Below are 27189 nucleotides of genomic sequence, written 5' to 3' on the forward strand. Positions count from 1 at the left end.
AGGTGCTTATTGGTTAAGAGCATGAACTTTTGGGTCAAGGCTAATGGAGTTCAAATCCCAGTTACTCTGGGTCCTTATCCTTGGATGCATCTCAGATTCCTTATCTATAACACAGAGACAATACAGAGCCTGATTCAAAGTGATGCTATGAGGAATGAACCACTTAAATACATGTAAAGTGATTAAACAGAGCCTGGCCTACAGTAAGTAGCACAGTTAACTATTTTTATCACCTTCTTGAGAGGAACAACTATATCAAATTCACTTTTATATCTCCAAAAGTATCTACCCAACAGTTAAATGTTGATGACTGTAGAAAGAATGAATGAAGAACAATTTATAATAGACACAGTCCGAATAATGTGACAGAAAAACTGGTAGGATTTCACCAATGAGTGAATAAAGACAGCATTGAGGGGCTGGGGTTGTGGCCCAGCGGTGGAGTGCTTGCCTAGCCGTGTAAGGCCCTGGGTTCAAGGAACCTCAGCATCACATAAAAATAAATTAAAAAATAAAGGTACAATACCTTGGTGTCCAATTAGAACTAAAAAATAAATATTAAAAAAAAAGATATCATTGAGAAGGAAGGTGCAGACACCTCAGAAACATCACACCTGTATGATTAGGAGAATAACATCAGGATTATGGGAAGTCAGGAAGGGAAGACATTTCTGAATGAAATGGTATGGAGTGTTTTGGTTTCAGACATCTTGAAGAACAAATGACAGGGAGTCACAGCAACTTGGGCAGCACAGGAATTCTGGAGGGGAGGAAGGGTATCGCCATAATTTTAGAAGTCTCCTACATAGAGATTTAAGGATATTGGTTTGTAATTTAAATTTTTTCATTAATTAAAGATTACTTTCTCTCCACTGAATTCAAATTAGTTGCATGATGTTATGTTCATATTAATCATCTTATATAAATCAGGTTAATTGATATAAATTACAGGTGAATACTAACACAATTACATGCAGATATTTACAGATTATCAAAAGAAATTTAACCATTTTATTGGACTACCTCTATAACTAAATGGTAAAATATTTAAAAATTACACAATAAGAGATGACTTAGAACTTACCCTGAATCACAGAAACAATTCCAGAGTCCTTGGCCGTGACTCCAAAGTAAGCGATTAAAAACCCGGTTGAAAATCCGATATAAATTTACTTCCTCAACATCAGCTACCTTCCAGATGCGTGGAAGAACTGTGCGAATGCTTGTTTTTACTATGTCCAACACCTAATGGAAAAACCAAAGCACTTAAAAATCTAGGTATGTTCAAAGATGGGCACACACACACAAAAACTGAGCAACAGCACAGAATTAAAAAGTCCACAAGTAGATCCGTACATTCATGAAACTTTGGTATATAACAGAGACAACAAGTGATACCACTGGAGTAAGAAGTGAGTGTTCAATAAATGGAGATTTTAAAGTAATAATCTTTATGAAAAAGAATAGATGAGGTTGAATCCTTACTTCTCTCAGCTAACAAAAATCAATTCTAGTAAACCATCAAATATCTTAGTGGAAATTAGGGGTAAATATTTTTCAAATCCTTTTAGAAAGAGGCTTTTCTAAAGTCACAAATAGGAATAAGACCACAAAAGGTTAACAGATTTTGATCAAATTAAAATGAAGAACTACTGGTCACTAAAGGAAATAAAAGACCAAATTACAAATTTGGAAAACATATTCAAAAACACATACTTCCTTCCAACAAAAGACTAGTATCGGGAATATACAAAGATTTCTAACAACTTATAAATATCTTAGGAAAAGTAGACAAATATTTATGAACAGGCATCTTACAAAAGAGGAAATAAATATGAAGAATAAAAATTAAGTCTATGTTGTAAGATATTATTTCATACCCATTTAAATGAAAAAAAATTAAAGTCTAATGAGACCAAGTGGATGGCAATCTACCATATATCTCAGACCTATTGGTATGAGTACACACTAGTGCAATCGTTCTGAAAAACAGCTTGAAAATTCATGCATTGTTTGTGTCAGCAATTTTATTCCTAAGAGAATCTATCAGAGGTAAAAATAGGAGGCATGTATAAGATTGTTCAAACAGCTACACAGTTATAAACACCTGGAAATGACCTAACTCTCCAACAGTGGGAGAATGGATAAACGAACAGTTATAGTGGAGAAATGGGTTCATCCCCCCAGATTATTATGCAGTCGTTCAAAATTGAATAAAATATGACACATAACACAGAATAATGTGGTAGTATAATGAGTGATGGGTTTAAAACTACATGTCAGTTTATTGCAGCTCAAGTTACAATAGTTAAACTATGCAACCAACCTAGGTGTACTTCAACAGATGAATGCATAAAGAGAAATGTGGTATATACACACAGTGGAATGTTACTCAGCCTTAAATAAGGAAGAAGTTATGGCATTTGCCAATAAATGGATGGAGCTGGAGAATATCATGCTAAGCAAAATGAGCTAATTCCAAAAAAAAATCCAGGTCGAATGTTTTCTTTGAGAAGTGGATGCTAATTCACAATAAGGTGACAGGATAGAGGGGATGACAGTTACTTTGGATTAGAGGAGAGTAGGGAGGGGAGGGATCTGGGGCTAGGAAGGATAGTAGAATGAATCTGACATTATTACCCTATGTATATATATGACTACATGACTGATGTGATCCTACATCATGTACCACCAGAAGAATGAGAAATTATACTCCATTTATGTAAGATGTGTCAAAGTACATTCTACTGTCAAGTACAAAAATGTATGTCAGAAATTATATACAGTATGACAGTCTTAAGAGGATTAAAAACAAGAAATTTTTAAAATATTTATTGGAAAAATACATTATTATGATATTAAAATATAAAGAAAGAGAGTGAGGAACTGGTGAATGCTGAATTCAAGAAAACAGTTCCCTGAGACAAGGGACACAGAGGGATAAAAGAGATCCGTTTGATTGGATATAGGTTATCATCAACATATCAGCCTTGGTTTAGGTGTTGGTTTCACAGGTGTTATAATATTAAAAACAATAAATAAAAGTAGGCCGTATGCAGACTAATGAGGAGACACCATCATGGAACAAGGACTACAGTTGATCTGGATATCTGAAATCCAAGTGGTCCTAGAAAACATTCTGGGGAAAGCTGCTTTGCCTAATGCATGAGTATTTGACTTTTATGCAGTGCAGGGATTTCCAATAAAACTCTTTCATAAAAACATTAATGTCAATACATACAGCCACTTTAATTTCAGTTCACCAAACTAGATTTTTCACTTTTTTTATCTATTTATGGCAAATGCCATAAAAATGAGAGTGAAAGATGAAAACAGAAAAAAAAATGACTGTCAAATAGAAAGGCTGAGCAGAGACATAATTTCAAAAAGAACAAACATTTGAAAAACTGGAAACATATAAAAGAAAGTTTTCTTCTTTTTAAGACAGGAACGTTAAGGAAGAGATGTTATTTCTCCCTGATCAAGGTGAGTTTGGAATACTAGCTACGTTTCTCACAATGAACTCTGAGCAGCATCACTGCTTCTCTGCCTGTGCTAGCTGCCCTCGCTGTGAAGTGGAGGCAGAAATGCAAACCCTGGACTGGACCAGGGTCTGTCAGCAAGGGGAGGGGAAGGACAGATAATGCAATCTACAGTAAAGAAGCTGGTGAAAAACAATTGTCTTGGAAAAGCTCATTAACACAAATAATGAATGCTTAATTAAAAAGAAGAATTTTTAAAACTTTAATATGAATTATTCACAATAATGCTGATACCATATGCATATTAGGCATTAATTTATGCCTTTTGTTTTTTACAACTTTCATTGACACTATTAGTTTTAACTCTCTTTCAATGTAGACAGCAGTACTTACAACTGATGTGATAGAAGAATCAACACGAATTATAAAAAGATAAATTTAAATAATTTCTCAATTTTCTATTTTCTGTCAATGTATCAGTGAGGAATAACAGGCTGAAAGTCAATTCAGAAAGGAGAGAATGGAAAACTAGCAAATTATAGGTTAACATAAATTAATCTAAAAATTATGAGTTATATAAAATAATTAAAATTGAAAATGTTATCAACACTGGGAATTGTTAAGATTGCCCTAAATCAAAGTTTTCACCTTATGTTATAAAAGAGATTGTTCATCTTTTAATTGATAAAGCAGTTGAGATTATGGACTATTCGTCCTCTTTAAATAATCTTATGGTAAAATGAATATATGCTACACAAGAACCAAACACAGGGCAACTCACAGAGCTTCCTACTCTATGCCACATATTGTACAAGGTACACTGCCTTCAAGTAGTCTTTCTTGGTCACCATTCTACACTACTCTTCATTCTAAGGAATTTGAAAAGGCTGATAGTCCAATATCCTAGGCCACATATGCCCAAAGCAGCAGCTTCACAATGGATGGGAGATGCTTCTGCTTCACTCTCAATGTGTCCTGCAACATGGATATGGAACAATCTCCAGGCATGTTGCACCTGCTTAGGAACGATTTCCCAGATTGGTGATATTGGCATGGTCTGAGCGACCCAAGCACTTCCTCCTTCCTTTCCAGGGTAACACACTGAGAATGTACATCCCCCCTTGCTTCCTTTGCCTTCAGTTTCCAAACACCCTCCCTAAGAAGGCAAGCTTGGGTCCTAGGAAGAGGGGTAGTTAGAAAGACCCCTCCCATGACTTGGAGTAGAGGAGGAGACACAAACCAAGGGAACAAGAATCCAAGTGCTTCATCTCTCTTTCATATAGCTCTTTTTGGACTATAACAGCCTTCTATCTGTTCACTTGGTACACTCTGTCTTAAACATCATTTCTTAAGGAGACCTTATCTACCAAACTTATATTATTCTTCAGTGCCTGTTTCCTCCTCCATTATTAATCATCTCACTTTAATTTCCCATTTAATAAAGACTACTATTTATGTAAAGGGAGGAATTGTGGCCATGTTGGTAATATAGTTACCTGTCTCCAAGGCTTAAGATAAAGGCTACCACTTAGTCGTTGCTTACCTTAGTGAACTATTCCTTGCAAGAAAGTGAAAACTTTGCAGACAAGGTAAAAATCAGAGCCAACATTTATCAAGGACTTACAATATGTTAAGTACTATTCCAGGCAATTTTATACATATTAACTCATTTAATCTCAAAACAAAAACATGAGATAGATATTATTGGTCCACAGTGCCATCCTAAAAATCTTGAGGATAAATTCCATGATTATATACATTAATATTTATGCAGAAAAAAGATGTGAATATTCAATCTCAGGAACAGACAAAAACAACACATTACTTCCTGTCTGATGATCATGAGCAAATGAGTTAAGGTGGGTGAGGTGTTGCTGCCTAAGGGTTATGAAAAGTTTTTGGTTGTGAAAATATTTTGGATCTCATATTATGGATGAGAAATATCAAGCACAGAACAGATAAGTAACATGAAGAGTACACAGTTGCTAAGTGGACCAGTGTGTATCCAAACCTGTGCTCTTAGCTATCTCCCAACACTGCCTCACCATGCGGTCTTCCCAGATGCCAACAGCAAAAGCTGAGTGGAGAAACCAACTGTCTCTTCTTAGACTCACATTTACCTCTAGGAAAATGTATTTGGGAAAGGGAGAGGGCCACTGTGTACTAATAGAGCAGGGGGGTGCATAACAAGAGTATGGGAAACAATGTACCTTAGCAAAACAATCATTGAATAATTTCAAGAATGCAGAGATCAGGCAGGCCAGAAATCAGACTGACATAATGTAAATTAGTGCCAGTTTTAGTTGTGATATTTTTTTATTCCTGGTATTTTAAGGTTAGATGCAATTGGATGAAGATAAATAATCCGTGAAACACAAAAATGGTCAGCAAGGTGCCCTTGTTTTTATCTATGGGTTCAAGTGAGGCTAACTTGTAGAATGTGGGTATCCATTTCCTTACATTATGACATTTAAAAGCATCCCAGTCCAACATTAAGTTCTCCATGGGAAAAATAAATGGGAGAGTCAGTCAATGACAACATTAATATAGTAAAAAGATTTGTCTTTTCCATATGAGATATAGCACATTTGAAAGCATAAAGCACACAGACAAATTCATATTTTGTAAGAACATTCAGATGTTGAATGACAAACCGCTCCATATGGCTGAACAGTTGGTCCTAAATTAAAATAATGGCACAAGGTGAAGGCAGTTTAGAAATAACATTAAAATCACTACATGCTGTACTAATGATGCGTGCAGCAGCTGTGGCTATAGGGTAGAGGCATCTTTGCTGATGCAAAAACCAACACTTTTGAGCAGCATCTATGTCAGCCCATGTGAAAAAGAGATGGGAAAACCATAACCAAAATGCAGGCAGAAGTAACAAGGGTAGATATGAAAAATAAATTGCTATTTAGAGAAGTAGTAGTGAATAAACAAAGATTTCCAAGAAACCTAAAATAAATGCAAATAAAATGCTACCTTCATCCCACTACTGATTTCTCTTCATCCTCTAATCTTACTTTATGCCTAGATATCACAACAGATTTGCTTTTCAGCAAATGTGGCATTCTTCACAGCCCACCAACACTGCAGTATTTTCATACTTCATATACATTCCTTGCAAACTATTTAAGGCAACTGCATCCTTGGCAGAAAGCTAAATTATGCAAGTGTGGATTTACCACAACATGATGTTGAATAAGATTAACTATTTTCATTTTCACCTGGTGAGGATTCTTTTCAGTACTTAATTCCTGTAACCCAGGATCTTTACATTTTATACCTATTAAGGAAAATGTGAAAAGGCAAATAATTTTGTTTCCAAGAACACAAGAAAGGAAAGCAGGTGGGAGACTGTATGGCATTCTAATCTTAGTTTTATAACATTCTAATGAACAACCAGAAAATGCCTTAATCTCGGAACAGAAAAAAAATGAGACAAATATTTCAACAGTGGTCCCTAACTAGAATTCAGATGTGCATTCTATACCATGTAGAATAGTGCTTTGGACAAGGTAATCCCTCAATAAATATCTGCTGAATGTATGTTTGAGAGAGCAAATAAATGAATGAACTCTCAAAATCCCCTGTAGTGCCTAGCAAAATTCTTGTACAAAACTGGAAACCAATAAGTGTTTATCAAATTAAATTGATTTGCACACAGCCTTTGTGGCAGCTACAATGACTTGCCACTTAAACTAACTTTTTCTAAAGAATGCATGTTTTAAAACTGATGCTTTCCCATCCAGGATCCCCTGTAATATCCAAGCCATGCTTGTGGTCTCCTCAGACTGCTCCCAGCCAAGAAGCAAGCAGTGAAGAGCTATTTCTACCCAGCATGTTCCCTCTAACAGGCTCTGGGCCCATCAGCCTGACCAAGACGTTCTTAGAACTTCACTAGAGTCTGAGGCTCTTCCTATGCAATCTTCCTCCCTTCCATTCATAGGTGTCAGATCTGCATTGCAGTCTAAAGGCTCTTCAGCTCTCTCTACCTTTTATCTCTCATGGGTATTGTCCCATATAAGTCTCCTTCAGCTCTAATTGCATCTTAGGGTGTACTTCCCAGAGGACTAAACCGGCAAAGCTTTCCAATGGTTGTTGGCTATTATCACAGCCACAGAAAGGATGAATCTGATTAATCCATGTCTAGTGTAAATTAGTTAAGTTCTTGCTTTCTAAATGGGTGACTTTTTATAATACCTAATTCTGCATTCCTCAGCTGACCAAATTTCCATGCTTCTTTTGGTTTACTTGGATGCATTTCCTAGTTTTATAAGGAAATAGCACAAGTTTCAAACTGATGTCCAAATACACCTCATTTTTACATATCCTATAGAAAATAATTTTGCATATGAAAAATTTCTTAGTAAAATAAAATACATTAGAGAAACACCCTGACATGAGAATCCTTAGTAATGAAGGGAAAAAAAATCAGTCTGCCTTGTACCCTCTGTAAGGCTAGATGATAACCCCATTCTATGTCCTACTTCCTGACAAGAGCCATTCAGGACTTAAGTTAGTCTTTAAAAAGTTCTAAGAAGTTACCTCCTAGGAGCAGGGATGAAGGCAGTCATGAACCCAAATCTATAATTCTATAAGCTGAGTACCTCTTTCCACCACCTAATCCTGACTTTCTAGTTTTACCCTTCTTATTATCATGAAAAACATTTTCAGTTAGTCAATCTGTGATCTCTTCATCTTCTTTCATCTAAAATCAACTTGAGGCAGAGAAAAGGCATAGAAAAATTAGTTAAATGTTTAATATTCTATATATGTAAGTTAATGTTAATAACACTGAAGTTTGAGCTCATGGTGGTCTCCACAATATTGCTATACAGTTATTTCTGTCTGAAGTATTTCACCTGATTAATCTTAATATTATTGATTAAGTAGACACAATATTTTTTAAAACTCCAAAAAGAAATCTTCATTTACATGAAATCTCAGGGCCTCCCCACTGCTGGCTGGCTTGATGACTTGTACTTCCAATGCGTATGTTTATTATGTTTCTTTTTGTGATTATGAGTGAAAACGATATATTTTGGCACAGTTAATTTAACAAAAATGAAAAGTTTTACAAAAATATGTCTTGGCATTCCTTTTACTGATTACTCATGGGTAAGAGCTCTTAACCATGTGGTGGGGGAAGAAAGTCAACCCACAATGATGCCGAAAGATTCGCCTTACTGCTTTTCCCAGATGGCTCACCCATCACTATTTATCTGAGAAAGTAGAGTCTGTTTTGGGAAAAGTCTCTTAAAGAACAAAATGGTTGAAGAAAGAAAAGGAACCACAGTAATCATGACCATAGCATGAAAAATTGCTACAAATAAGTCGCACATGTGGAAATCCTGAGCTTTCACTTCAGCTCACAGCCTGTGCCTTGCATTCCTCAGACACTTTCAGGGGCCTCTTTGCAAGATAAACTTTTTCTACTTAAAATCAGACATTTTTATTCTTTAAGAGCCAAAATTCAATATATGAATTCTTCTGTCAATAATAGATTTATTTATTAAATCACCTATGTAGAAGAATGATGGCAACTGTTTGGCTAGTGCAAACTGTGGGATGTTAGCAAGCTTCCTATTGCAGGTGGGATATCTTGCTGCTGTCTATGAACACAAAGGAAATATAATACTGTTCATTTACACCAAAGCAAGAGGCAAAACAAGAGCTCAAAGAACAGGTAACAGGATGGATAAATTGTAAACAAAGATCCTGCCCTCACCTTAGCACTATAGGTCCACCCCCACCTAAATATAGCAGTATACGATGAACACTTAAATTCCATTTCACCCTTAGAACTGGAAGAAAAGATAATACAAATATTCTTAGAGAAAATCTACAGGGGAAAAATAGATATACTAGGATAGGTGCTATGCTAGTAAGTTGATAAGCAAGTGTTTATTTTTACTCTAAATTTAGAAACCCAATGAAGCATAACAGTGCAATAAATAATTTCTTCCTATTCACAAATATTATAACTAATCAGACACATCAGTTGATCATGCCATACAATGCTCATCAGGCCTTCTCATATCACATGTGAAACATAGAAGAGCATTGTCTTAATTTTTCATTGCATTCAAACAAGGAAAAAAATGAAGCAAGGAAAAAAGGGTACGAGCTTGGTATTAACAGAGCTCCTAAGTCTGGAATTGAACCAATTTAACAAGTGTTTAGAGGATGCCTCCTACAGGTGACTATAGGTTAAGTCTGGCGCTCTTGTTTTTAAAAGGGTGGGGAAAAAATAAATCCATAAATATCTCAAAGTAGACCACAAGTACAATTGAGGACAAAGTGCCAAGAAGATTCAAGTAGGAAAGGATGATGTTTGGCTGTGGAAGAACCCCGACAGGTTTCATGAAAATGAACTGTACCTTCCCAAAGAATGTTGTACTGGAAGAGTGAGTCCAGGTAGCAAGGACAGCTGAGCTGGGCAAGGTCCTGAGGCCCCAAGAGACCCTTTCCACCTCTTTCCCTTGTCCCTGCTTCAACATGAGGTCATTGTTGGGGACAGGAAGCCAGGTTAAGATCCCTGTTATATTACCAGAGCCTTTCCACAAAGAAGTCTGTGTCTTCCTGCCGTTCCTCTATTTTTAAAAAGATTATTATAATAACAATAGAAATATATATGTGTATATGTATACACACATAATATATAAACACAATTACACACACACACACACACACACACACACACACACACACACGCACACACACACATATACATAAACAAAAACAAAAGGAAAAAGGACACCAAACACCACTACTCTCTTTACTTGGCTTAAGAAATTTTCTCTCCAGAAATAAGTTATAAAATTCTGGTATCCATGTTTAAACAAATCTTTTAATAATATATATAAATAAATATATATATATATATATATATATATATATATATAGCATTAAATCTAATATATATATATTAGAGTAGCACGCACACACAAGTAGATTAAAGGGGACATTATATATTATTAACTTGTTTCTTTAATATCTTGGTATCTTTTTAGGATGGTATCAAAGTGAGAAAGTTAACAATGGTGCTACTTCTTTGAAATGCCCATGGAAATTCTGACTTACTGGACATTCTTGCAAACCCTCTGAATTTATCAGGGAAAGATAACCAAGAAAGTTCTCATCAAAAATGTTTCAGAACACTGCATCTAGATCCACACTTTCAAATACAGAAGCCACTAAAATAGTTGGCTCTTTTAAATTAAAAGTTAATTAAATATAAATAAAAATTCAGTTCCTCAGTCACATCTGAAGGGCTTGATAGCCACATGTGGCTATTCACGACTACACTGCACATCACAGGTACAAACATTTCCATCCTTGCAGAAAGTTCTGTGGAACAAAGCCCATGGTAAATAAGCCTACGATTTGTATTTCATGTGGCTGAAGAATGGAAGTTAGTCACATAGGCCTCACAGGTGACCAATAGAAAATAAAAATAAAAACCACCCAAATCTAAATGGCTCCCTCTGTGCCAACATGAGCCACAGGTATATGGCACTTGTGAGTTACTCTGAACCCAGACAGCCTCCGGGTATCTCAACAGAGGCACCAGAGAGCAGACAGACTCAGCTTCTCAGAATCCCTGCACTTACTGGCTGTTTCCTGCATGTGTCCTTCAGACATAATTAGCAAAGTGTAGGTAACTTTACTAACATATGTTTCATAGGTCAAAGTCACAGTCTTGTGTTCTCTCTCGGGTTAATATCTGTGACTGTAGAATAGTATTCAATTGAATGCAAATGAATTGAATAAATGTACTAAAGTTCTTTTTAACCATAAACCCATTGAAAGACATTTAAGCAGCTTTGAGTATTTTGCTTTCATAAATACACTGCAGTGAATGCTCACATACAGAAATCTCTGATATATTCAGGCTGTAATTCCATAGGGCAAAATGCCAGAAGCGATTTTGCTGAGTTATAAGGATATGAACATTTGTAATTTTAATAGATACTGCAAATTACCTTTCTAAAGAGTTATATCAATTTATTCTCCTTCTAATAGTATGGTAAATCCCCTTTTATCCACACTATTCCCATCACTAGATATTATCTGTCTTATTACTTTTTGCCAATATGATGGGTTTTATTTGCTGTTTCTTCATCATTAGTGAGGCTAAGGATCTATTTACATGTTAATTGGCAATGTGAAGATCCATAAGTTGTCTTTTCAGGGCGTTTTTTTATGTGTTGCCATTTTATTTGTTGATATTTATAGACTAGTTTGCCTTGCAGTTGAGTTATAGGAAGTACTGGTTTACTGATGTTACTTTTCATTTTATATGCAACAATATCTATCTTCCTTGAGCGACCCCCTCTTACCCAATTCTCTTTACCACTGTGTTTACTTGGTTTTACATGTCTTTTGCCATCAGTTTTTATATAGTCAAATCTGACTCTATCAGTCTTTTAAGACTTGGAGTTTTTAGGTCTCTCTTGTTTCCCTACTTTAAAATCTTTCTGCATTTTCTTTTAAATCTTTAATATTTTCTTTTTTTACATATCAAACTATAATCTATATGGTATTTATTTTTGTATATGGTCAGAGATAAACTCCAACTTATTTTTTTTACAAATAGCCAATTGTTTCAGTACCATTTTCTGGAAAAATCATTTTTTCTCCATTGATTTGAAATATCACATTTATTGTATATTCATGTCTTATAAATAATTTGACCTATTTCTGGACTCTTATTTTAATTAACAATTTACCTACACTATTCTCTCTTTTAAATTGCAAAAATCACATGGACTTCAGGAAATTCAGGGTTATAATTCTAATGAAATGCCCTATCTTCATCAATCAAGGCCAGAGCCAGTGACTAGGAAAACATGGATTCAGGGGTTACCATATGATTTACAGTCTATCCCTGTCACCAGCTCTGATATAACCTCCTCAATAGCAGCACTATATTCACACGTGACAGACACTACATAAATATCTGTTGAATGTACTAATGTATAACAGTGAGGTTCAGCTGACACAGATAAAATATATAATTTACAAGTCAATCTGATCAATGTCAAGTTCAACTTATTAACAATAAATTCTAGAAAGGACAAATGGTAATTTGTATTACTGAAAGAATACAGCAACTTCACTATAGCTATTAAAACAGCATATCTCCTTTTTAAATTTTGTTCCAGTGTATTTGACAGACTCTCTCCCACTTTCCAAAAGAACTGTAACAGTCCTCTTATTCTCCTCTCAAATCTCCCACCAGGAAAAAAAAAAAAAACTTTCACATTTTCCCACTACACTACCCTATCTTTGCCCTCCCTCTAATTAGAATAAATGCCCTTGGTTAGGTCAAACCCTCCCAGTAAGAATAAATCCCAGTGTCTTTTCATAGCCTATAAAGTTGTGATCTGAGCCCTGCCTATCTATCCAACTGCATCTCTCACCACTAAATCACTCATTCTTTTCCAGCAAAAATAAATGGACTATGAATAAGTGAATAAATATAATGGTGCCTTGCTATGCTTCACGAACACATCAATCTAATTTCTACCTCAGCATCTTTTGTCTAGTTCTTCCTTCTGCTCCATAATATTGTATCTGCAGAGCATGGTTCCTGTTTCATTTAAGCCTCTTCTCCAAAGTTACCTTCTATTGTTTAATCCTGCTTTATCTTCCTTCATAGTACTTAATACTATCTTAAATTCTACTGCATGTTTAATATTAAATACCTTTTTATTTTATTTTTTTAAATACTTATTTTTTAGTTATAGTTGGAAACAATACCTTTATTCATTTATTTTTATGTGGTGCTGGAGATGGAACCCAGGCCCTCACACATGGGAGGCGAGCACTCTACTGCTGAGCCACAACCCCAGCCCCCTTTTTTAAAATTTTTAAAATATTTTTTTAGTTGTAGATGGACACAATACCTTTAATTAATTTATTTATTTTTTATGTGGTACTGAGGATTGAACCCAGGGCCTCACACATGCTAGGCAAGCCCTCTACCACTAAGCCAGAACCCCAACCCTATCAAACATCTTAACTAAGATGTAAGCTATATGAAAGCATGGATCTTTTTTTTTTTAATCCTCAGAATTTTGAACAATGCCTAGCATAGTAGGTACTCATTGAATACTTGGTGAAGATATGAGTAAACAAACGTGTACAGATCTGACTATCTGACTAACTGACCCTGGCTTAATACACAATCCAAATGGACAGAGCTGTTCCTGAGCACTACTCACTTTTCGCTGTTTCACAGAATCCAATTTTATGAGCCAGTATGAAGCCACTTTTGTTTTATGATACTTCCAGTTATCGATGATCTGTTTGGGGGAAGAAACATTAAGAATTTATTATAGAATGTTCATTGAAAATAATACATGAAAAATAAAGGGGTGAAAGACAATTTTATTAATTAATTTGTGGGATGAAAGCAATATAATAACACTCATAATAAAAAATGACAACTTTCAGAAAAAGACATGTGCGAAGACCTACAACATGAAGTACAGAAAGTATTTGAATCCACAGCTGTCTCTTCTTGTTGTACCAATAACACAATCTATAATGAGTGGAAAGCAGAAGTCTTCAGGCACATATGTTTTGGGAAGAAACCCAAGACATAGATTTTCTATCTTTATTCCCAGGGCTGTAATAACCACATCATCCATAGTAATAGAATATTGAATAATACATTAGAAGGTAGCTTATATTTAATTAGGATTCTGCTATCTCTTTCTTTTGTACACATCTACAGAATTTCTAAATATATAGCCTAATAATATATACTATAGCAAACAGATTAAAGAACTGCATATAGTGAACATGTAGCAATCTTATGTCAACTATCAATTACATAAACCTTTATAGGTTCTTTATAGTAAACAGTCACATTAGCTACAGATATTAGCTCTACTCTATGACTGTCTAGTTTTCTTCTGATTCAAAGCAGCAAAATATAATTAATATCTCTAAGAAATACATAAAATGATAAGTGTCTAGTACAAAGTCATTGGCTTTACTTAGAAAAGAACTTGATTGAATAAGATAGCATACATAAATAAAAAATATATCTAGCATAATACGTTACTGCCAGTGTCTATTTTTCTTCCCTTTTCTTTTATGTAATATGTATCACCTCACTTCAAACAAAATGCCATTTTAGTAATATATATCAACAAAATGCATAATATTTGGGGTTTATAATTTGTAATTATGTCATAATTACTAAATATAAATTGTTATTGTGTATTTTTTAAGCCAAAGAAAATTTTTTCATTGTTTTTTGGTTTTGTTTGTATATACTTGCTTTAGGCCTAAAGTAATGCTAAAAATTTTAAAAAGGCCAAGTGTGGATTTTTATTCTACAGTTGACCACTAGATGGTGCCTAGTTCTCTGTAAAAACCAAAACATCCCCCTCCCCCACACCCCTTTCCCCCAACAAGAGGATCCCAGCAAACAATGTTTCATTACAGAGGAATTATCTAAGAATAACCATTTGAAAAGCATGCTTGAATAAAGAAATGGAAACTTGAGTGAGAAAATGCTATTTCACCAAAAATATCTTAATAACTTTGACCTTTTATGAATGAGATGTAAAGTCTAGTCTCAAGTATTCAGGATTCTTTGCCATTTTATAATGGTCCACTAGATGGTGCAAATGTGCATGTAAAAAGAAAAACACAATTCAGCATATGCTATTTCAAAATTTGACCAAAAACTGAAACTCAAAATGTCTTTTTATGTCAGGGCCCAACTTTTTTCATCACACCTCAGATCTAAATTTTAATAAAATATTTTAATGTGATATTTCTTTAATCGCTAGGAATAGTAATTATTTAATGCTAATTATTTTCACTTGATGAAAGCCTTATTAAAATAGGACTTTATACTGAGCATTGTTGATTATAAATGAGATCTTGCTGTTCCTGAATCATAGTAATTAAAATAATTCCCTATATTTTGTAAAGCTTCTAGAAGCTGAAAAGAAGCTCAATTAATCTTGGTCATTGAGATACAATGCTACCAATAAATAAATTTTACTATTCAAAGAATAAATAAATGCTCCTTGATATTTTAAATATATCAAAGACTCACATCTTCTATCAGAAGTTCTGATTCTGCATCTGACTTTCCTGGAAACCGGATCCTCATGTCTTTGAGAACAAATAAGGTCTGACTTGTTAAATCTTCGTCTTGTTCTTTTGATTTCAGTTGCCGCAAAGTCTCACTCTTAAATTTGAAAGAATACAGATATTTGGAGGGGGTCTTATTTCATTGTGCCAGTATAATCTGAAAGATATTTCTAGGTAAAAATGATGTACTTTTAATTGAAAAATAATAATAAAAGGAAAAATATATTTTTATATTTACAAATTCTTGTCATTAAATGGATACAAATATCAAGGGTAGCTTTCATGTTTCTACATAGTTATGTTTTATTTTGCTCAAAGAACTAAAATAAAAAATATGAATAATTAAAAATGACTTCCTGGTCAGTTTCATTTGCTACATATACCTTAGACAAGTGTGAATTAGAAAAAATATTTAGTCATCATCGCCAAAAGAAATTCATCTTCTCTTTGGAAACAACAACATTAAATAAATAAATGAACTAATTAAATCCCTGGTCTATATGAAGGTACTTGGTTGCAAAATAAATTCACTGACTTATTTAATTCTAAATTTATGGAATTCACGCTAAAGAGAGAATGTTGTATGTTAATTTACATATTCATAATAAACAACATATAAACAATATTGTACTTTGCTCTAAGAAGCACTAACATATACGTTATAAACAAGATTGTTACTTAAGTGCACTAAGGAGAACTTATCAATATTTTTCAATCAATAGTCCTGGTAAGTGAAATTTTCTATATAACAAATTTTTTGAAATTTACAGACAGACTACATAACATACTACAAAACCATACATTCACTCAGATGATTTTCAACAATATTATCCTACTACATCAGCAAGTAGAAAATAAAATAATGCTATTCTCAGTTTCATCTTTGAGTTCTGTGATAAAGTCTGTATTCTAAAAGTCCATTTTAAGTTGTAGCCTAAAATAGATGAGTAATTCCAATGCCAGGAGGTCATGAATTGAACTACAGAAAGGATCTGAGGCTCAACCTGTTCTCCTTGAAGCAGATTCCCTTTGCCACCAAGATTCAGAGTACAGTCTGAAATCCTGAAAAGGCAAAGCAGATGACTTACCACCTCAGAGTCGGCAGAGTTGGCTTCATTACCAGGAGGGAGTTGTTTCATGTAGGAGGAAGCACGATTTAAGGAATGTGACCGAGATGCTGAAGTTGGCCGTGATATTGATATCACTTGTTGAGCAGAAACAGGGCGAATGTCCCCCATGGGAGGTGAGTGAGTAGAGATGGACCGAGGGCAACTGACTGATCTCCTCATGGAATCTATCAATGATGGAAAAGAGGGAAGTACAGTAGTGGTGTAAGTAGAAGTTTCCCCCTGTAGCAAGTCTTTATAAACCAAAGATCAAACTAGGTGGCAGCAGAGTGGCGGTAAATGTCAAAGCACAGACATCATCATGAAAATATAAATTTGGAGTTAATTCTTAAATTTAAACAACGAATTTGGTGTAGAACCTCACTAGTGTGCAAAGAATGGCTCTTATGGGATAACACTATAAACAGTACTTTAATGTTATGTTCTCAAAACATTACATAAAAGAACTAGAAGAAAGGAAATTAACAGTGATGGAGCACCTTCTATAGGCCAGGTATATCATGCTCACAGAAGTCCTCTGAAGAAAATAATCCTAATGGCCCAAAGGCTAAGAGACACACTCCAACATGGTGGAGAGCTCAGGCTTAAATCTTCACCTATCCAAATCCAATGGCCTCCCTCTTTCTATAATATCATGATATGCCATCTACCCTTCTTGGGACAAGACTGGTCACTTATTAGAACCTAGGTATAAGTTACAGATTGAATATTATTATAAGATTTGTAGGAAGGACAGGAAAGGAGTCTAGAAAACGCTCAGGATAAATATGTAAGTTAGAGAATATAGGCCCTTGAAGAAAAATATAAAGATTATTCTAATGGAATTTAAATATATAATGGGTTATTATAACATAATACTAAACAATGTTATTTACAGAAGTGAATAAAAAATTAGATTAAATTTCAATAGTTAAAAATCTAAATGAAGAAAACATATGGATTTATAGAATTGTTACCAGAACAATTATTCAGGGGGGAAAAGAAAACAGAATATCTTCCTCCAATGTACACTGAGAATATATAAGAAAGAGATCCAATTGTTCCTGATAAAATGTGCCTATTGACTCCGGGAAACAGATTATCACTCAATACTATCAATATTTTTAAATCTCTTTTTAATTCATCTGTTCTGTATAACCTCTGTTTCATTTAGTCTGTTCTCTCTCCTCTCTGCCCCCCCCTTGGGGAATATATCAATCTTCATTAATTAAATAATTTTATAAAATCAGGCAAAATACCCAAACATTTCTCTTTGTTAGGAAAACTATCCCGTTCACAATAGCCTCCAATAAAACAAAATACTTGGGAATCAACCTAACAAAAGAGGTGAAGGAACTCCACAATGAAAACTACACAACACTGAAGAAAGAAATTGAGGAAGACCATAGAAGGTGAAAAGACCCCCCCACACCCTGTTCTTGGATAGGCAGAATTAATATTATCAAAATGCTACACATTGCTGGTGGGACTGAAAATTGGTGCGATCACTATGGGAAGCGGTATGAAGATTCCTCAGAAAACTTGTCATGCAACCATCATTTGATCCACTTGAAATGGAATTACCCTTTGACACACTCTGAGGTATATACCCAAAGGATTTAAAATCAGCATACAACAGTGATGCAGCCACACCAATGTTTATAGCAACTCAATTCACAACGGCTAACCTATGGAACCATCCATTGCCCTTCAACAGATGAATGGATAATGAAATTTTGGTATATATGCACAATGAAATATTAAACTGCCTTAAGAATGAATGAAATTATGGCATTTGCCAGTAAATGGATGAAAATGGAGAATATTATGCTAATCAAAATAAGCCAACCCCAAAGAATCAAAGCCCAAATGTTTTCTTTGAGATGCAGATGCTAATTCAAAATAAGTTTCAGGGGGAGAATAGAGGTATTTTGGACTAGACAGAGGGGAGTAAACAGAGGGGAGGGGTCATGAGGATAGGAAGGATAGTAGAATGAATCAGATATTATGATCCTACATGCGTATATGATTATACAACCTGTGTAACTCTACATCCTGTACAACCAAGAGAATGAGAAGTTATACTCCATTTTTGTATGATGTGTCAAAAATGCATTCTACTGTCATGTATAACAAATTAGAACAAATAAAAAGAATTTAAATGGTCATACCACCAAAAGCACTACACAGATTCAACCCAATTCCCAACAAAATTCCAACTACATTCTTCATAGAAATAGAAAAGGCAGTCATGAAATTCATCTGGAAATATAAGAGGCCCAGAAGAGTCAAAGCAATCCTTCCTGAGAAAAGTGAAGCAGGAGGCATCACAATCTCAGACCTTACATTATACTACAGAGTGACAGTAATAAAAAACAGAATGATACTGACACCTAAACAAGCAAGAACACCAATGGAACAGAATAGAAGACCCAGAGACAATACAGAAATACAGTCATCTCATACTAGGTAAAGGCACACAAAAAAAATGAACATTGAAGCAAAGAAAGCCCCTTCAATTAAGGTGCTGGGAAAACTGGAAATTCCTATGTAGCTGTATGAAATTTAACCCCTTTCTCTTACCCTGTATAAAACTCAACTCAAAGTGGATCAAAGATCTAGGAATTAGAGCAGAATCCCTACACATACTAGAAGAAGATGTATGCCCAACACTCCAACATGTTGACTCAGGAACTGACTTCCTTAACAAGACTCCTACAGTTCAAGAAGTAAAATCAATAATCAGTAAATGGTATGGCACTAAACTAAAAAGCTTTTTCACAGCAAAGGAAACAATCAAGAATGTAAAGAGAGAGCCTATGGAATGGGAAAAAATTATTTGCCACCTGCACCTCAGATAGAGTGTTAACCTCTAGGATATATAAAGAACTTAAAAAGCTTAACACCAAAAAAAAAAAAAAAACAACAACCCAGTCAATAAATGGACAAATGAACTGAACAGACACTTCACAGAAGAAGAAAAAAGAATGGCTAACAAATATATGAAAAAATGTTCAACATCTCTAGCAGTTAAAGAAATGCAAACTAAAACTACACTGAGATTTCATCTCACTCCAGTCAGAATGGCAATTATCAAGAATGCAGCAACAACAAACGCTGGTGAGAACGTGAAGAAGGCACACTCATACATTGCTGGTGAGACTGCAAATTGGTGCAACCACAATGGACAGTCATATGGAGTTTCCTTAAAAAAAAAAAAAAAAAAAAAAAAACTAGGAATGGAACTACCATTTGACCCAGCTTTCCCACCCTTTGGTATATATCTAAAGGGTTTAAACTCAGCTTACTAGAGTGATGCAGACACATCAATGTTTGTAACAGCTCAATTCACAATAGGTAAGCTATAGAACCAACCTAGGTGCCCTTTAGCAGATGAATGGATAAAGAAAATATGGTATATATGGTACCAGGGAGTATTACTCAGCCATAAAGAATTACTTTATGACACTTGCAAGGAAATGAATGGATCTAGAGATTATCATGCTAATTGAAATATGCCAGCCCCAAAAAGCCAAAGTTCAAATGTTTTCACTGATATGTGGATGCTAATCCATAATAAGAGGGGGAGAAGGGAATAACATATTCAGTGGATTAGACAAAGGGAATAAAGGAAAGAGAGGAGAATAGGGAAAGGAAAGACAGAAGAATGAATCCAAAATAAATTTCCCTTGTACATATATGAATACACCATAGTGACTCCCACCATTATGTACATCCATAAGAATGGAGTCCTAATTAGAACAGTATATATTCCATGCTTGTATAATTATATCAAAATGAATTCTACTGTCAGGTTTAGCTTAAAAGAACCAACAAAATAAATTAATTAATAAAGCACATTGCTTTTGTTGGGTGCAGTGATACACATCTGTTATCCCTATGATTTGGTGGCTGAAGCAGGAGAATGGCAAGTTCAAAGGGCTATGTTTTGGTTTGATCTGAGGTAATCACATAAAAAACTATATAAAATACTTTCCTTAGTAAGACCCTCAGCAATTCAGTGAGATCTTGTCTCAAAATCTTAAAAAAAAAAAAATAAGTTCTGGGGATGTAGTTCAGTGGTAAAGTACTAAAAAGAAAAAAGAAAAGCCAGCAAAACACATTGCTTCTAGAGAAGTTACCAGTAGTTACTGGTCAGCCCATCTTTCTTTGTTTTTACAAAGAACTGGACATATTTAGTATGTACAAAGAACAAGCTTCTACTAAGAAAATATCCCAAATCATTTCCTACTAACTACACTAGAGTCCTGATCACTTAACCTCAGAGCTTAAGGCGAAGGTGTGGATGTGTATAATTTGTCACAAAGCCGAGGGAAAGTATTACAGATTCCCATTGTTCATCTGCAAACACAGAAAATTCATACAGAAAAAAACTAAAACAGTTGGACACCCCAATGATACTTGGTAGATTAACAAAAAATGGTTGTAACTTCCACAAATTATGTAAGGAAAGTATTTTATATAGTTTTTTATGTGATTATCTCATATCAAACCAAAACATAGCCCCCTTTGAAACTATTACAAATCTGAACTTCCCAAGTTAACTATAGTGCTACATATAATCAGGATGATGTCTTGGTCATTTGCATCACTTCAGTGACAAAACTCAAGGAGAATTTGTTGGTACAATGTATAAGATTAAAGAGAATATAAAACAAGGTGAAACCCTTGTTATAATTCCTAATGAATGTAAAAGAAAATACAACTAATAAGGAAAAAGATTTGTAACTGAATTGGGCTAGTTTAAAATGAACATTTATATTCAAAACATTTTTTTTAAAACCCATACTCTGTTTTAGTACACAACTGTACTTATCTCAATTTTTTAATCTATTGATCTGAGAACCAAAAAGAATTTCAGAGCTTATAAGAACCCCAGCAATTTTTTTTCTCTACCTTTCCTTTACCCCTCACTAGTTGATGTTGTTATGGATAGACAATTAGCTAGTAGGAGCAGCTGGCAAAAACTGACAACACTTGGGCAGGAAAATGTCAGCTTCCAAAACAAAAACAGAGGCTTTTAACTGAAGACACACTTAAGGAATCCTTAAGAAAAAAAGGAGGTAGAATAGCTTACAAACTCTGGAAGAGGTGGTCGGTGAACACCCCTTAAACAAATGATACAGAACATAAAACACATTATTTCCAAATATACAAATGCTCAAAGAGCAGTCATAGGATGTAACTTTCTGGAATAATTTGGAAGTAAAATTAAGACCATTCCTCTAAAATCTATTCTTCATTCCACATGGAATTTGCCATAATCATGAAATACCAGTTTGGAGATATCCATATTACTGGAGACTTAACATATTAAGCCATTGCTGGAGATCAACAAAGGCTCACAATTCTGTTTACTGCATAACTGAACGCATCCCTTTAAAAGAACCCTTCGACTTGGAACACTAGGCAAACAGTGCATACTGGAACATAATCCCATATCAAAGACAGGTGTTAAAAATAAAGTCCTGGATTGGAGGCAGATCAGTTATGTTGGACATCTGTGGATGAAAGAAGAATCACAAGGACAGTAGAGGGCACGTGGGATAGAATAAGGAGAGAAAGGGAAATATGTGGAAAAAAAGAGAGAGAAAAGGAAACAGAAAGAGAAGGAGACTGAGAAGTTGGTTGGGTGCTTTCCTAAATATTTCCTATGCACCAAAAGCCCTGACTTTAGTGCTTACCTGTGATGAAAATAGGAGGGAACAAAACTTCTACTATTTCACAATTGTGTGGCTCACAGATACATTCAAGTGAATTGCCTAGAGGGATACATACAGTTTAAAAAATAGGTGGTGGTATCAAACAAAGAGGGTGACAGGAGAGGGGGAAGTGGAAAATGACTACATGGGTTTTAAAAAAACATAACCAGCAGATGAGTCGTCAGGCACATTTTGAAAGACCCATGCAAAACTGCAATCCTTAAAAACCATGAAATATAGATGGGTGGATCCTTAAGGTAAGCCTATTGTTTCCTATTTGCAGAACCTGACAGGGCTTGATGGATGTATATGCCCAAGTCTAGGTAGGGAAGGAAATGGGGTAGAATCCAGGTCTTCTCACACACAAGGGTTCATTTGGTCCAAGGACCTTTTATTGAGTTTAATAAATTCAACTCCCTAATTCTTCATATATTTAGTTAACTTGGAAGAAAATGACTTACTGGATTGTTGAACTAATTTGCAGTGGTTGGAGTGCTTAAGATCATATGGAACTTGCTCTTCATCTCCTTTCTTATTTTGATATTCTTCGTTTTCGTCAGATTCTGAGGAGCTGCCGCTACTCTCATAACTGCTGTCGCTGCTGCAATACTTCTGCTTTTTCATTACCTCGGAACTCTCTGGCATAGAACATAGAGGCTGAAACAGAGGCAAATGTGTTATTCTGCTAGAATTTTTCAAAAGGCTCATTAACATGATTAGTTGCTATTTTCAATTTCCCCTTCGCTTGCTGCTTTTCACTGAAGGCTACTGCTGTAGACTGCTCAGCCTACAGAGCACTCACTGATTGTCGTTCCTGCAAAATACGCTTTCTTAAATAATATAGCTCAGTCATGAAAAATGTTTCTACGTGATCATAACAAAGACCAGAAGTATCTGTAAACAAGAATTTAAAAAAAAAAGAAAACTAAGGGAAAACGTGATAGAAAGATATCAAAATCACAAAGGTAATTGGCTTTTCTTCATTCCATACCAAGTCACTCAGTAAATGTGGGGGTGGAGGGAGAAAGGCTGCAAAGGAAGAAGAACAAAAAGAGCACAAAGCAACAACCAGAGAAGCCTCTATAAGTAAGGCCACATCTTAAAACAGAGCCCTAAGGCACAACAAGAGCAAGGTACTAATTTGCTGTGGATGATATTAGTCAGTCCTGTTGCTGGGAATTGATCCTGGTGCACATGGCACACACTCTACTACTGAGCTATACCCCCTGACCCTTCTCATATATAAAAATGAAAAGTTTTAGCTAATTATCTATTTCCCAAATGGGTCATGAACACCTCATGTCTCTTCTCAGAGGACTCCTTACTTTGACAATCCCAGTCTGGCCATAAGGGAGTCACACTGCTTTTTTTTGCCAGTGCTACAATTTACAAAATGATAATAAAGTGAAGATCAGTTTGACATGGATATTTTTAGAGGATGGGACCTAGGTCAAAGGTGGGTAGATCTGTAAAGACTTAAAACGTCCTCTTAGTATGTTTCAGGATCTCATCAGAATCATTGTTTCCCATCCTCCCAATCAACGAGTTTCCAAAGAGGCCAGCTGAAGTTACAGAAAAAGGCATGGGACGGCATCACTTCAGAAAGAATGCACAGGACCGAGAACAGGACGGTTCTGTGATGCAGTCATTTTAACAGACAATTTGTTACACACACACTTTGCCTCCTATTCCTCTGGGAGAGGTTCCTGCCGTTGCATACGAGAGGCTTGTGTTACATCAAACAAAGAGGTTTTGATGTTAGCATACATGATAATGAAATCCTTGCATACCATGGGATTTCACTGAAAAGAAGTATATTCTCCAGTGTAATCGTGTAGGATAAAAGACAGAGAAATGGCACTTCGTGAAGTGCCTGGAATACATAGTAAGCCAAAGCATGAGCTTCTTAAAGTTACAGGCTTTGCAAGGATGAAATATAACCAGAGCAGGAAAGGGGTTTAATACACCAAGGCACACTTGTGTTTCAACACTTGTTCTCCTTTTGATAGTTTAATCTTCACTGAGCACTAACAATGTTCAAAGAGAGGTGCATAAAAACATTTACCAGTAACACAATCATCAAACATTTTGACAATGTTAGGAAATATAATCTCTAGGGGAAGGATGTTGCTCCAAAGGTTTAGCACACACAGAAGAAACAGCAGCACACTCAGAACTTGCTAGAAGTACCTTCCTTCAGGCAGCAGGCATTTTAAGGTTTCTTAAGGAGCCTGACTACATAATGAGTTGTCTGACCCTATGAAGAACCATAGGGGAAAGAAAACCACCACAGAAACTTTGTGTCATATATGCATTTGGGACTTTATGACCAAGACACTGTTCAAGTAATTAATTAGAAATCACAGCTGAATAAACTTTCAATAGTGCCTCCACTATAAAATGGAATTTGGAAATAGGCATTGAGTTTGACACAAACCATACTACTTATCTTTATGTGCAATTTTACAATAAAATCAGTCTTATGTAAAATATCTGTAAAGAATAAGATAAATATCCATATATTTACCATCCATCTTAAGAAGAAGGAGGTTTCTGATATTATATGTGGCATTTATCATTTATATGACTAATTAATATTTCTTAAATTCTAAAATAAGAAAAAAATTAGTATTACTCCTGATACAAATGAAAGTTTTATTTAACCTTGGTCATCTCCAAAAAAAAGAGAGACCAATGTTTGGCCCGCAGTATCAGCCCTCTAAAAAGGAAAATCTGCTTTGAAGTTTGCTCCATTTAGACCCTTGAAAACATAAACATAAAAGTTATAAAAATGCTTCTACTTCAAACTAATTACGCAGCTTTCAACTTTGAGATACTGCTGGCTTTAACAATTACAGGATATGCTCATTTCTTTTTATTTCAACAAATACATTTTTAGCTCCCACTACTTGCCTAAAATGAAAAGGATTAAAAAATATACAATGTTGGGCACAGCGGCACAACCCTATAATCCCAGCAGCTCAGGAAGCTAAGGCAGGAGGATCAGGAGTTCAAAACTAGCCTCAGCAAAGTGAGGGATAATTTTTTTTAATTTAGAGACAGGGTCTCTAAATTAAAAAAAATAGGGCTAGGGATGTGGCTCAGTGGTTGAGTGCCCCTGAGTTCAATCCCCAGTACCCAAAATATGTATTTTATATACATTATGTATGTAACATATGTATTTGTGTGTGTGTGTGTGTGTGTAGTATGTATACACACACACAATGTGAATTCTGCCCTATAAGAAGTTGTACTTTTGTTTGGATGGCCAATCTTTAAAAAAAAAAAAAAGTGAGAGAGAGAGAGAGAGAATTTTAATATTTTATTTTTTAGTTCTCGGCAGACACAACATCTTTTGTTTGCATGTGGTGCTGAGGATTGAACCTGGGCCGCATGCATGCCAAGCAAGTGCACTACCGCTTGAGCCACATCCTCAGCCCCTGGCCAATCTTCTATGAGGGAAACAACAGTGTCTGACTACCTCGGGGCTTTTGCATTTGCCATTCTGCCATGTGCCCCCAGGAGGTTTGGTGTATGATTTGCCAAACTGCAATAACTGATACATAGGCTTAGAAACTTCCCAACATTTCCCAAAATAAAGCCATGATTTATGAAGGTATTCACTTCTACAAATAACTCCATGTTTGTTCCAAAGGTATTTTCAACTACCTATTCCACAGTGCCTACAAACAGAGCAGATAATCAGAAAGCATCCTCCAAAATCTCCTTAGATATGATCTCTCACCAGACCCATCTTACACCATTTCACCCTCCAAGAACCTTCCACTTGAGTCATACCAAACTTTTCATTGTTTCTACAACACATCGTCAAGTCTATCTATGCCTTTAAGTTTCCCTCTACCGTGAATGTTCTTCCACCCCTTTTTAAAAATCCAGTTAAAACAGCAAAGCCTCTATAAGGTCATTCCCATTATAGCTACTGATCCTGCGTTTCTCTATGCCACTGTAGCACTTTACATTCTCTATTGTATATTTGCTACATGGTCTCCTGCTTTGGGGTTTATCAATCTGCTCTTCTACTTGCCAAAGTTACAAATTGAACTAACAGAGTTTGAGAATTTATGATGTGCTAGGCAACGTTACACAGCAGAGATAAAAGATGAAAATGCACTTCCCACCTCAAGGAGCTCACCACCTTATACTAAGGCCGACAGGTAAATAGTTATTTGTTATAACTGCTCTGTAAAGTGTTGTCTATAGCACAGCAAGAGAAGGAGGGAAACTGTGTCAACTGGGAGAAAGAGGGCAGGTCTCACAAAGGCAGCAGATTAGGAAAGGGTCTCCAATCAAGCAACCAATCATGATTTTATTTATTTATTCACTTATTTATTTATTTATTTGTAGGCAGGCTTTCCAGAGGCATGAAAAAGCATGACAGCACAACAGAGCATGATTATCTGACCATGCAGACATAGTTTAGTAATGCTGAAATACAAGGTAAAAAAAACAGGATGAAAAATGTTTCCAAGATTTTTCAAATTCAACTCTTTCTCCACTAGCAAAAATTTCAACAGATGTCAGAAAAACATACAGATGTCACCACAACAGAGAAGATGCATGTAAAGCAAACTCCTGCCCTTTCTTACCTACATGACACCTTATTGTTTATTCCTAGGATCTCTACTTACTTTTATGAAAACACTATTGTTGTTGCTCACTCAATTATCAATATGAGTCTCCAGGGTCATGATTTTTCTTATCTCTAATGCTACATGTCTCCTTGATAAT

At 35.3% G+C, this 27189-nt stretch overlaps 1 protein-coding gene across 7 annotated transcripts in view; it reads right to left on the bottom strand.

The window, feature by feature from the left end:
- Ttll7 (tubulin tyrosine ligase like 7) overlaps positions 1–27189 on the bottom strand; it is a 151735-nt gene that overhangs the window by 21696 nt on the left and 102850 nt on the right. For all 7 annotated transcript variants that reach the window (XR_013344452.1, XM_026411158.2, XM_077803667.1 and 4 more), the window contains 5 exons: positions 22902–23097; positions 16700–16905; positions 15574–15708; positions 13718–13798; positions 1085–1245 (listed from right to left, as the gene is read on the bottom strand). Coding sequence is in view for 6 of the 7 variants with exons in the window: in XM_026411158.2 (XP_026266943.1) it covers positions 1085–1245; positions 13718–13798; positions 15574–15708; positions 16700–16905; positions 22902–23097 (779 nt within the window). In the remaining variant the exon portion in view is untranslated. The remainder of the gene's footprint in view (positions 1–1084; positions 1246–13717; positions 13799–15573; positions 15709–16699; positions 16906–22901; positions 23098–27189) is intronic.

The sequence above is a fragment of the Urocitellus parryii genome, chromosome 11 (genome assembly GCF_045843805.1).
Source record: "Urocitellus parryii isolate mUroPar1 chromosome 11, mUroPar1.hap1, whole genome shotgun sequence".
Lineage (NCBI taxonomy): Eukaryota > Metazoa > Chordata > Mammalia > Rodentia > Sciuridae > Urocitellus > Urocitellus parryii.